We start from the raw sequence: 13239 nt of genomic DNA on the forward strand, positions 1-13239 counted from the left end.
ATGGAGGAGATATTGCAGTTTCCAAGGGTGTTCATAGATATGATGGACCATGAAAATGCTGCATATGAAAATAATCGTTTCTGGAGGTACCCTTGTAGTATGTTCTACATAAACCCCTTTTGGATTCTCTCTGTTTCCAGGAACGGCAAGAGGAACTGTGCCAACATCAGTGCTGTCCTATTCTGATTACATATCCCGGCCCGAGGACCACACCAGTGTTATCCGCTTTGACAAAGACGAGCGGGAAAAAATGTGCCGGGTCGTTATAATTGACGACTCCTTGTACGAAGAGAAGGAAACATTCCACGTTCTCCTGAGTATGCCGATGGGTGGGAGAATTGGATCAGAGTTCCCAGGGGCTCAGGTTACAATCATCCCTGACAAAGACGATGGTAAGTACTAATTTACCCGAAAATTATTCCTCCTACCAGGCGCACCAACATCAGGCACCACCTTCTGAACAGAAAGATGAGAGTGCAAAAGAATTTTCACATGCACATTTATCTTATGCTTGATTTTATAGTGCGATTAAGATTCTAAGTTGGCTGCATCAATCAATTTGTCTTTCATGATTTAGTGTTTTCAAAGGGCAAAGTCACACCTATGTGTTTTCTCCTGTGTACAGTTTCTTTTACAGCACCATTTATCATTAGGTGATTAAACTTTAAAAATTTCCTGGTGAAGAATTGAAGCAATTTTAATACACAATTTATCTTTTTGTTTGTTTGTTTGTTTTGCTTTGATTGCAAAAGCTTCTGTTTTGTAACTTTAATCTCTGTGTTTAAACTCGTTTAACAAAGAAACCCATCAGACGAGGCTATTAAACGAACGAGGAAGGTAATAAATATATGGAAAATTGAGTCCAACAGGCTTCCCAAAAGGGGGAGGGTTTATCCTAGACTGCTCTTCCTGAGGGAAACCTAATTACCATGAAATAATCCCTGTTTCTGAGCAGAAAAAGGAGGAAAAGGGCCTTAGTCATCACAGTTCAAAAAACAGTTTGTCCTTTCTTGTGAGAAAAGAGAGAACAATAAGAAAGACTGTGAATAATCTTGTAATGAAAGTGAGAGCGGTAAACTGAGAGATAGGACCCCAGGACTTGAATATTTTTCTGTCCCTCTTGAATTTTCCTCATGGTAGATAAAAAGAGGAACAAACTCGCTGGATGAATCTTTTGGTTCACAAACTGCAGGAGAGTCAGAAGACTGTCATTCGAAATAATCTGAAAACTCAGGAAGTTAAAAATTACCTACCCGGGAAGTGCTTTGATGTTTAAGTGATAGTTAAGTTAAAAAGGCTTTAATGTGCCTTGTGAGCTTATACTCTGTTCCAAGCCCAGCGCTGGGTCCTTTGTACATTGTCCTCCTAACAATCCTGTGAAATATATAATAATGTCTGTTTTTTACTGAAAAGTAATGAAAATTAGAAATGATTTTATCAAGAGGGATTTGAAGAAAGTCTTACTTCTACCTTAAACTTAGGTAATGTCCGGTAGCTTTAGTTGACTAATTTAATAGGAAATTCTATTTTGTATTTAAATATACAGAAATTTTATTTTAAATTCAGTTGATCTCAGAGAAGAAGCCAATATTTTGAATGTCAGTCAGAACAGAATTAATAGTCCACCCTAAACACCTATCTGCTATCTAGATATCCTCGGTTTTTATTAATATAGATAGAAAGATAGAGGTTTAATTTTAAAATAGAAAATACATTTAATGATTACTTTGGTTCAGTTTCTTTTGTTGGCAAAAAATTTTTTCCATATGGATTGTTACAAGATGCACATGGGAAAAAAATAAAGGTTCAGAAAGAAACTATTATTTATTAAGTGCCAGGCATTTTCACTTGTACATTGCTAGATCTTTTCAAGAGTAAAGGGTGATGTCATTTTTTTACATATGACAAGGCTGAGAGAGGCCAAGTGATTGACTTGAATTTACAAAGCCAGTACGTGGCAAAGTTAGGATTATCGGAGCCCCATATATGACCTTTCCATACTGTCAGTCTGCCTCTAGAACAAGTGCCTAGTGGTGACAAGTTTGTGGAACCATAGGTACAGTATCTACTACTACATAATATTTGTTAAATGCTTTATTAGTATCAGTGTTTCATTTGAGCATTACAATTCCCTGGTGTAGACAGCTAAAGAGGTATTAGGAGTGGGGTAGCCAAAGCTCTTAGAAGCTTTTCACCCCAGAAGAGGACTGGGGAATTTGGATGCCACAGGCTTTGATTTTAAGGCATTAGAGTACCATGCAAACACTGGACCAGGTGTTTGTCAGGAATGTTACCAGCAATCACCCAGCCCCCGTTTAATAGATCAGAAGTCCTGTGTATACCTCTCTGTTTTCTCCCATTTGTCCTTTCCCTTCCACTTCTAACGTTTTATTTTATTTTTTAATCACTCAGGTCTCACTAACGTCTTACGTTGTGGGAAGCACCACAAGTTTTCTAAGGATAAAATAAAACAAAGCAAATAAATAACCCCTACCCTCAGAAAGCTTTCATTGTAATGAAGGGAACAAGGCAAATGTACATTGAACAGACTCACAAACATAAAACTTCACCAGAAAGTACACCATTAACTATAAGCAAATACAGTGGTATCCTCTACTTTAAATAAATTCACAATGTTAAATTTTAACTTAATAAAGTACAGCACAAATTTAGCTTTGGAAGAAGAAACTTGCCACTTCAAAGATCCCCTAGTGGAGTAAATCAAGAGATGGAATCTCTGGATAGTGTCACATTGCAGTTTAATAAATATTTATTCCTTTCTTCAGCAAAGATTTTTTTAAGAATCAAAAATACACTCATTCATACATCTATTCATTAAAAATATGAGTGAAGCACCTCTGTACTCACATATTTCTCAGTGCAATAGCTACAAGGGGACACGAGCTCTGAACTCATGGACTTTTCAGACTCTGGGGGGTACACAGATAAGTGAACAGGCAAGCATAAAATAAATGTAATAAGTGCTCTGCTGAGGAAAGAACAGCTTTCTCTTTCAGGAAGAGCTTCTTTGAAAACATGATTTCCTAGCTGAAATTTGAGGACAATATCAGAGTAACCCGGCAAAGAGAGAAGGAAAGTGTGTCCACAAGTGCAAAGGCTGAACGCATGTGATGCTTTCAGGGAACTGAAAGCTTGGATAGAGCACAAATCTGCAGCTCAAAGGAGTGAATAACAAAGAAGAATTTGGCTGGGCAAGGAGTTAATCTGATAGGATTGGGTAGCCATGTAAAGAAGTTGTGTTTTATTACTGAAATAGAAATCAGAAACTACCAGCAGGTTATAAGGAGAGTGACAAAATCAGATTTGCATTTTTGAGGTATTACTCTGCCGTAGCTAAAATGCAAAGACTAGATTGAACTGCTCTGAAGGCTGTTGGAGAAGTATGGGTGATAGGTGATGGCGGCTCGAACAGGGTGGTTGTATGAGGATGAAGAGACCAGGGAGCATCCAGGAGATAGTGCCGAGCAAGAATGGACACGACGTGGTAATTGACTGGCGTGAAAGGCTAGAGGACGAAGAGCCCAAAGAATGATAGCTTCGTTTCCAACAGGGCAGTTGGGTTAAGAGTGGTGCAGTTCACTGAGACAGACAAGACAGAAAGTAGAACTGGTGTAGGGACAAAACAGTGAGTTCATTTAGGACGTGTTAGTTTGAAAAGGCTGCATGACTTCAAAGTGCTGGATATGGAGTAGGCAAACGGAGATATAGGTCTGGAGATCAGGACAGAGTTATGCACTAGAGACATTAAATTACATGTTATCGCTATTGATAATAATAAAAGTCATGCAAGAGGATAAGATGGCTTAAGAGGACATGCAAAAATGGCCCTCATATGACTTACGATATGGACAGATTTTATTTGATTTTCATATTTTTTTAAAAGGGGCACATTTCACGAATGTTAAGCAGAGATGGGAAAGAGTGAAGAGAAAGGTAGTTAGTATAAGGGTATGACAATCCCAGCAAAGAAAGTGCTGAAAAGAATCTAAGGGTCAAACATGTTTCAGTGTCTAAGTGCTGTCAAACATTTTTAATCTGTAATGTCTAACGTGCAGCAAGCTAGGACATTCTCTTAATTCCTCTTGCTATTCCAAGCTTTGGGGGAGCTATTTGGGGGATTTTTTTTCAACATGCAACTATTTCACTTGTTTTTTAAATAACAGGAAAGGTAAACCTAAAACTTATTTTAGAGAAATTTGCTTTGTGATCATCTTTGTTGGAATACTTCATATCTTATGAGCTTTGGGGTCAACTTTTATTAATGTCTCTGAACCTCAGTGTCCAGGAGTAAAATGAGGAGTTTACCTGTATTACCTATATTTTACTAATTTTTCCTATATTTTTTCATTTTAGAAGTTGAAATCTTACAATGTACATAGTTTATAAGCGAAAACAGTACTGCTACACATAAAGTACTGTCTATGCAGACTTTCACCAGTTCATCATGGAAAGAAAGAATGCCCAGGTTAATGGGGAGAAAGTCAAATTTCATTCAGGTGCAATAATGCAGTTACTAACAGTTGTCACATTTGAACACTTACTACGTACAAAGGACTTTACATGAATTATCCAGTTAAATCTCAAAATAAGGTATCTTCTCCATTTGATTGATGGAAAAATTAGACTTACAGAGGCTAAGAAAATTGCTTAATGTCACACAGACGCAAAGTGTTGGATATATGTCCTAAATTTAGGTCTATTTAAGATTTGATGTGCTTCTCCACTAGGCTATAATGAATCCTGAAATTCATCAAAGGGATTAAAATATGTCATACCTAATGACATAACTGAAGAGATACGATTGTCATAGAATCTAGAAAAGAATAATCCAAGTATAGGTCAACATTGGTCAAGGGAGGGGTGTTGTTTCTGAAGGTGGCCAATTGTTCAGTCACTAAAATTTTATGTAATTGGAGTAGGGAAAATATTTAAGCCTGCTACACAATCTGAGTGAAATATCCTGCATGACTTTCCAACACTTTGCTCTGATTGCTGTCTCCGTTTCTGTGGTAATGGGCATACCAGATGACGAGTCCACCGACCAAATGTTCCCGGACTAAAAAGAAACAAATCCTTTATAACTTTGTAACTCAAAGCAATCTGAATTTTTAAAAAAGGAATTGATTCTCCAAAGCCAGATTATTCCTCAGTGAAATTATAGGATACCATTTCTGTGGCTGCAGAGTGAAGGACCAACACCTGGACGGAAAGTCACTTTTCTTAGGTGCAAATGTTTGAAAATCTCAGCTGGGACCAAAGGTTTTCTCTGTACTCTTAATTATATGAGAGTAGAGCAGGGGCTCAAAGGACAGAAATATGTCCTGATTAAATCTGTATTACATCTTTAAGAAACCGCTGAACTCTTCACTGTGTCTGGAAGAGACTTACACATGAACAACATGCTGACACAAGATCAGTGCTGTCATTTTGTGCAGATATCCTGAACATCAATGTCTTCAGTCCTCAGTACTTCAGTAAAGGTTACGATTTAATACTACAGCATTTGTTCCTTAGGAAGAGTATCAAGTCAGTGCTAACAGTATTTCACTAATCTTTGCTGTCAGTCTTTGGAAGTGAATTAAGGAACACTTAAGCTGAATCCATTTTCTGCTTTTGTGTGCCCACCCGCAGGGGTGTTCACTAAAGTGGCTGCCTTCCTTGACCCCCCCCTAGAAAAATTACCATGCTAGTAGATATAAACCAGAGACACGTAAAAGGCAGCATAGCATGGTGAGCCCTGTAGTAAATGTAACTCAATTCAGTGCCATTCAAAAGCTTCCTGACATCAGAAAAGCTTTCTCAACAGCAGGAGTACCATAGAGAAGAAAGCATTTCTAGTGCTAGAAAAATACATCATGGTATGGTGTGTGGGTGAAATAGGTTTTATGCATTTGTACTGAGCTGAAAGGCTTGGTCAACATTCTTTTTATTCTTGAATACTATTATTTGCATTTGTGTAAACTCCAATTAAATAATGCCAGGCCAGTCTTTGTAAGGAAGGCCAAACTCAGTTAAACTAACAACTTGACAAAACAAAGTTACATTCTGCATTTGGTATGCTTGGGTTAGAACAATATTAAAAAAATCAAGAAATGGAAAAATGAGTTTCTGACTGCTCAGAATATTAATGCATTGAAGCCCTTAACAGACTACTTAATGTAGTTGATAATGCTAAGGATTCAGGGAAAGCTAATGGATGTTTAATGAGTTTCTGGTCTGTGGGGAGGCATTGCAAGAATTCGCTGAATAATATAGATTATATCCATTTTTCCACATGGGAAGAATACTAGTTGAATGATGTAGATATTACACCCTTTGAAAACAAAAATAAGATAAAGGAAAACATATGAAATGTCTTGCATTTAAAAAAAAAATGTAATCTCACATACCCCACACAGAGCAAATATTTATTGTGCACTTACTAAGTGTAACAGGTGGGGATTATAAAGACGTTTAAGACATGGGCCGGGATCTCAGAAAGCTTAAAATCTATTTGGGGAAAAAAAAAACAACTAAGTACGTAAAAGGTTAAAGGAGAATAATTTATTTCAGTAATAATTTGAAGCACCACAAAGCAGACAGAAGAAGGCAGAGTGTGATTAAAAGCAACTGTATGATCACTCTGTGAGTCAAGAGGAGGGACAGATAAAGGCTTTAACAGATGGAAAGGATTTAGGTGAATGGAGAATAAGGCAAAGTATTCCAAGATCGCATGCGTGAAAGCAGGAGGGAGAGAAAGACATGGGGGCAGAGGGCAATCCAATTTGGCCACGTTGCCTTTTCTGAGAAAGGCTCATTGCCCAGCTTCCAGGATTAGGTGTTAGGAGATCTGGGCTGTGGATGCCTTTTTTTTTTTTTTTAAAGCTTTTTTTTTTTACATGTTATTTTTTAGCACCTTTAATTATTATTTATTTATTTATTTATTTATTTATTTATTGGGCTGTGTTGGGTCTTCGTTTCTGTGCGAGGGCTTCCTCCAGCTGCGGCAAGCGGGGGCCACTCTTCATCACGGTGCGCGGGCCTCTCACCATTGCGGCCCCTCTTGTTGCGGAGCACAGGCTCCAGACGCGCAGGCTCAGCAGTTGTGGCTCACGGGCCCAGTTGCTCCGCGGCATGCGGGATCTTCCCAGACCAGGGCTCGAACCCGTGTGCCCTGCATTAGCAGGCAGATTCTCAACCACTGCGCCCCCAGGGAAGCCCTGTGGATGCATTTTTGCTGCTTTCTAGTCAAGGAATCTTCACCAATCCACTTGTCTACTTGTACCTGTTTTCCTCATTTGAGTATATCATCACCTGAATTTCTTATTTTACAGAATCTTCATGAGGACCAAATAGCATCTATATGAGAGCACTTTAAAAACTAGCTCAACTAAAGAAAGGGTGGGAGTCATTGGCAGTTCAGTCTGGAAAAATGGGTTGGAAACACATTGTGGATGCCGTTGAATGAGATAAGAAGTTCTGAGTTTACTTCGTAGGGAGCACCCAGAAGTTTCTGGACAAAAGAGTGCCATAATCAGAGCGATGTTTGGAGGTTATTAATTCGATAGCAGTGTAAGTGAACAGAACAGGAACCAAAGAGGGAAGTGGGCCTGTAGGGTGAGGACGTTGGGACTGGAAAGGAAACAACCTGCTGCTGAGAGTAAAACCTGCTGAGACTTGGACCTCATGTAAGGAGGGAAGTTTAAAAATATGTATCTAAAAACGTGTGTGCTTGACAGGTTCAAGGAATGGAGGAACCATTCATTAACAGGAAGTTAAGAGAGAGAACCAGTCTGGGGAAAGGAAGCTGAGAGAAGATGAGAAATTCTGTTCAAATATGCCGAGTTCAATAATGAAAGGTTATTAGAATATATTTCTACTAAATGTTAACGTGCAGGTTGTTTTGGCTGTTAGTTGCAAATAGTAATTAAGTGTCACTGGTTATATTACAAGAAAATTGTGGAAGTATACAAAATGAAGTATATTATTGGAGTTGTCAGATAACAAGTGCACCTTTAGGCCTTTAAAACAAACGGGTTCTTAAAATAACTTACAACTAAAATAGTGTGGTTTAGTTCCCTCATTCTGTACTTCCATTGGGTTAAACATAAACCATTTTATGATATAGAGTCACTTCACATCATTTTTTTTTTAATTGTAATGGTTTCAGGAGAGGGCTTGCGAAATTACAGGATTAATTCATTTTTAACAAACTCGTGAAGGGGAGAGGGTAGGAAGAAAAAGAGCATTGGTGAATGTGAATGAGTGAGTCATTCACTAAATATGAATCGGAGGGGAGAGAGAAGGGAGACTTCCCAGGCTTGGCCTTGGGAGGACCCACAGGGTCCCAACCCCCTGTCCTCTCTTCTTAATTCTGGACCTGGCTTAACTCAGAGCCCGGCAGGCCAGCTGTTAATAGGGAACAGCTCCACGTGGGGCTGGGGTACAGGGACACAAATTAAAATAAAGGCAAGTAAGCAAGGGTCCGAGGCCGCTGGAGTGGGTTCATTAGCAATGGGGTACATTTGACTCAACCTGTTATGGTCACCGGCTCTAAAGGAACTTGCTGCTATGCTGTTGTGAACTGATCTCTTTGAAACTGTTGATACAGTATACCGCCCACAGCAGGAAAGGCATTCAGAGCTTTGTTCCTCTGCACACACACGAGCTTGGCAAGCAGCCACTTGAATCTCTGCTGCCAGTCGCATGAAAACATTCACCGCTATTACCAGAAAAGGCAAAGGCTCCAGAGTTCTTTATGAGAACAGCTTACCGTTTTGTGTAACTTACATTGAAGAATGACCTTATGGCTCACCAGAGAGTGAGCACAGGGGACTGTGCCAGGACATAGGGACAGTTCACCCAGAAATAAGCTCTCAAATTCATGGAATGTAAACTTGCAGATATGTTGTCTGCTAGGGTAGTTCTAAGATATTAAGGTTACAGTATTGAATAGGATCATACTGTTTGCAGTATTAAACTTACTCATGTCTCTATTTTTCAGGGCTCCATAGATATCGTATATGTCATGTAATAATAAGTATAATATATAGTTATTGTAACTATAACTATTATATATGATAACAATAACAGGTGTGCTAAGCCTCTTAGTTGAATGATTTCATTTAACACACAGACACACAGACTATGAGCATTGTTGTGTTATGCCTCAGTTTTATTGTCTTTGAGCGGTTAGGTAACCTGCTCAAGGTCAAACAGTTGAGAAGCATTCAGCCAGGCTGACCACAGAGTCCATGGCACCAACCGCTATGCTGCCCACCTCATACTGTACTGGCAGCATGTATATTTAATAGGTATTCTACACTGTAATACTCAAAAATAGCATGAGGCATGCTAACAGAAATGAAACAAACTGTATCCTTTTCTGTGCATGCAGACTTGAGGACCCTAGAATACTTAAAATGTTAGCAGTTATAGACATAAGGCTAACTTATACATGAATTATTTTGGTTCACCTTTGAACCAATTATAACTCCTCCAGGATCATTAAGAAAACATGTGATGGAGTCTGGTAGTTCACTTGCACAAGGAAAAGCATTGCTTTTCCACATCATTTAGCAAGTTGTCCAGTGGAAGGGTTTCCCTTCTGAAGGGCTGGGTTTGGGCTGTCTTGTCAAGTCCTTATGGATAAATGCTGTCTTGTGTTTGTTTTGTCTTTTTCGTGGTAACACTATCTGCCTGATTCCCATCTTTTCCACACAGGAGAGTGAACGCTGGCCATATAATACCATCTTGTAGACATCAAAGGATAAATATTGCTGATTTATTATCACTCAAACCCTGGAAGCAGATCACTGCACATGCTATAGGAACCTCAAGATCTCAGTCACTGGTGAATTCCATGTTAGTGCTAAAAATCACATAAGTCTGAGAAGCAACTTCTCAGATACTAGACTTCAGAGCTTGTAAGCTTAATATTATTAAAAGAGATATTATAATCAAAAACAATGAAATTCATAAGAGATTGAATAATTAGAAAAGATCTCTTAGTAAATGTTAGCAATAGCATCGGAAATTCCAAATTATTCACCAGCAACAGAGGTCTAGTGTATTCTTTTGTTGAAATCATAAAGCACAGAGAAAATGCCGATAAACCAAAACTGCAACTTGGCTGAAAGCAGAGCACTTACAGTCTTGACCTGCATGCTCCATGATGTAAAGAGAGGCCAAAGTCTGTGAAATACTACAGTGAAATCACAGAGGTCTGTGTATTTATTTAGTAAGTCCAGACAATGCACTATGTACTTATGGTCTGTTGTTGAGACCATATACTTCATAAAAATCAATTACTAAATAGACAACAGCCTCTCCTTTTATTGTATTAGAATGAAAAATTAAGAAAAACATTTTGGAATATATGTACTATTTTCTGACACTGTTGGTAGGTCAGTTGGTCACTGTAGAAATGTGAAACTTGTTAGTTTGCTTCCCTAAGAAACTTGTCACCAACCGGAAATAGTTCTTCTCAAATTAGAGATCTTGAATGGGCCTCCCTGTTCTCTGTATATCTTACTTGCTCTGCACAGGTAGATGTTACCTTTCACGGGAGGCTGATAGGCTTTATGATCTCCCTAAGAAGCAGGTCTTCGTTCTGCCTTACTGAAGCAGACATTTGAATCTCTTTCTCTCTCCCTTTATTCCTAGTTTAGAAGTCATATACATACCTTTTCTTTTGTCATTGGCCTTAAATCTTCCTTTAATAGATGTCAAGAAACTTGCTACTGACCTCAAGAGATACAAGATTACCCTGTAAAGTATACGGGTAATATCATTTGATAAAAGCAGTGGACTACATCATGCTACAAATAATCACAATAATAATCTATATTAGGATTATAAAATGTAGCTAAAACTAAAACCACCTCTTTTCTTTAGGGCATCTGTAACAATTTGAAGCACTTAAAATCATGGATAAAACTTTCCCTTCACACTTCTAGAGACATAAAGCATCGCTGCATCCTTTCTCTAAGACACAGGTCTTCATTCTGCCGTAGTGAAACAGACAGCTGAAATAATATATATTCAGACATTTATTTATTTAAAACGTTTGCTGAGCATCTCTAATGCACCAGACGCTGCGCCAGGGGAAAAGAGACGGAGGACTTGTCCCGCCCTCACTCCATATGTGTATACATCAGCCTTGCATAGCACTTAGTAGCCCCCCTTCTGAGTAGTGGGCATCCCCCAAGGCACCAAGGACACCGTGATGAACAAGACAGGCCCAATCCATAGAGGATTCCAGCAAGGAAGTAGGCAAACAGATACAGAAATGGCAGCTGATCAAACCAGGCTCCACGTGCAATGGTGCTTTCAAAGGGGCATCCAGTGGGACCTGAGGTTCTGGGAAAGCCACACAAAGAACCAAAAAGACTGAGTCATGGCATTTGGCAGCCCAGAAATTGATGTGCATTGTCACATGTCCCCTCGGGCTGTGACAGTCCCATCACTGTAAGGACAACTGCACTGTCCGGGTGAGCCAAATCGCAGTACAGGGCAGCAGTCACTTAGTTAAGCACGGTCCTGGGAAAAGAAATTAAATGGTTGGCAGAGCTTTATTCGTCAGTACTTAACAATAAAAGAGTCAGGAAAGTCATTGTGAGAGAAAAATAGCTTTCCTCTTTACACTTCATAGGGCTGAAATGTATCTCAGCTTCAATTTCCCTGAGGGTGTTTCACAAACAATCTGTTTCACTGTCTCAGGAAGGATGCCACAAAGCTGAAATTCTGGTCAAAATGCCAACAAGAAGCTCATTCTTTTTTTTTTGTTGTTCAAGAATCACACTTCTTCAAAGGGATGATTTTCAGGACCACACTCACTGCCAGGGAAAGCTTTAAAAAGCCAAAGCCATAGGGTCCTTCACAATCTCAGTGCCGCAAGGTGATCCTCTAAGTACAAAATAAAATTATAAATAGTATAGATGCTGCTTTTACACTTGTGAATCTCTGGTGCGTGGTCTCCAGCTCTGTAAACTGGTAAAATACTATCTACAGTGCACAACAGAGTTGAAAGAAGTACAGAGATTTATACCCACTTTCCAGGGGATTGTTATCTCCCCATGAATCTAGCTTGCATGTCTTAACTGACATTGGTCCAGAATACATATTTTGAAGTTTTTTAAAATGTCAGTACATCTTAATAGCACTATGTACTGAACCTACTTCAGGATACTGAGAGGACAAATAAACTGTTAGCAGGAGATGTTTGATTAATTCCCTGAGGACAACTTCATTACCTTGTTCAAAACATGATATCCCTTGACATTTCGGTGAATGGGGAAACTCCATTAAACCCTGTGTTATAATTATGGGAGACCCAATAATTAAGTTATGTATGGAATTCATTTCTTTCCTTCTTTTTCTTTTGAAACAGTGTAAGTAATATAGGCATACAAGTAACCATGGCCCTAGTGCCTTAGCTTCTGAAAGAAATCAAAGCAAATCAAAGAAAAAAATAGAGAACCACAGTAGTCCTTGCTCTAACCTGGTTTTCCTCTTGTATTCTTTCTTTTTTCTTCTTTTTTTATTTTTGGCTGTGTTGGGTCTTCGTTGCTGCACGCGGGCTTTCTCCAGTTGCAGCGAGCGGGGGCTACTCTTCGTTGCGGTGTGCGGGCTTCTCATTGTGGTGGCTTCTCTTGTTGTGGAGCACGGGCTCTAGGCGCGCAGGCTTCAGTTGTTGTGGCTCGCGGGCTCTAGGCGCGCAGGCTTCAGTAGTTGTGGCTCGCGGGCTCTAGAGCGCAGGCTCAGTAGTTGCGGTGCATGGGCTTAGTTGCTCCGCAGCATGTGGAATCTTCCCAGACCAGGGCTCGAACCTGTGTCCCCTGCACTGGCAGGCAGATTCTTAACCACTGGGCCACCAGGGAAGTCCCTGAGCTACCTTTTAACCACTTAGTTCACACAGCTCAGCCCTAACTCGGGGCTGCTCCTTTTATCCCAGGAGGTTATATGGCTCTATTGCTTTTAATTTCACTTTCTAAAAATATTAGACAGACTTCATCCTCTATAAATGAAAACAAAACACAAATCTAAAGGATTAAACACGATGTTCTCTTAGGACCCGTGTATATTACTGAGTAAATTTTATCTGAATATGAGAAGTCACATGAAAATCATAATGCCTACACTTTTATCATCTGGGTTTATGGTTTCTCCTTAGTGTGCAAACCATTTATGAGAAAGAATGGTTTTTTAACACTTATTTTTCCTTGAGAGGAAGCAACT

The 13239-nt window shown here is 39.3% G+C and overlaps 1 protein-coding gene across 3 annotated transcripts in view; it reads left to right on the plus strand.

The window, feature by feature from the left end:
* The window catches only part of FREM2 (FRAS1 related extracellular matrix 2), a 157625-nt gene that overhangs the window by 78509 nt on the left and 65877 nt on the right, over positions 1 to 13239 (plus strand). For all 3 annotated transcript variants that reach the window (XM_068526485.1, XM_068526483.1, XM_068526484.1), the window contains exon 6: positions 141 to 392. In XM_068526485.1, the coding sequence (XP_068382586.1) occupies positions 141 to 392 (252 nt within the window). The remainder of the gene's footprint in view (positions 1 to 140; positions 393 to 13239) is intronic.

This window comes from Eschrichtius robustus, chromosome 18, assembly GCF_028021215.1.
Source record: "Eschrichtius robustus isolate mEscRob2 chromosome 18, mEscRob2.pri, whole genome shotgun sequence".
Classification (NCBI taxonomy): Eukaryota; Metazoa; Chordata; class Mammalia; order Artiodactyla; family Eschrichtiidae; genus Eschrichtius; species Eschrichtius robustus.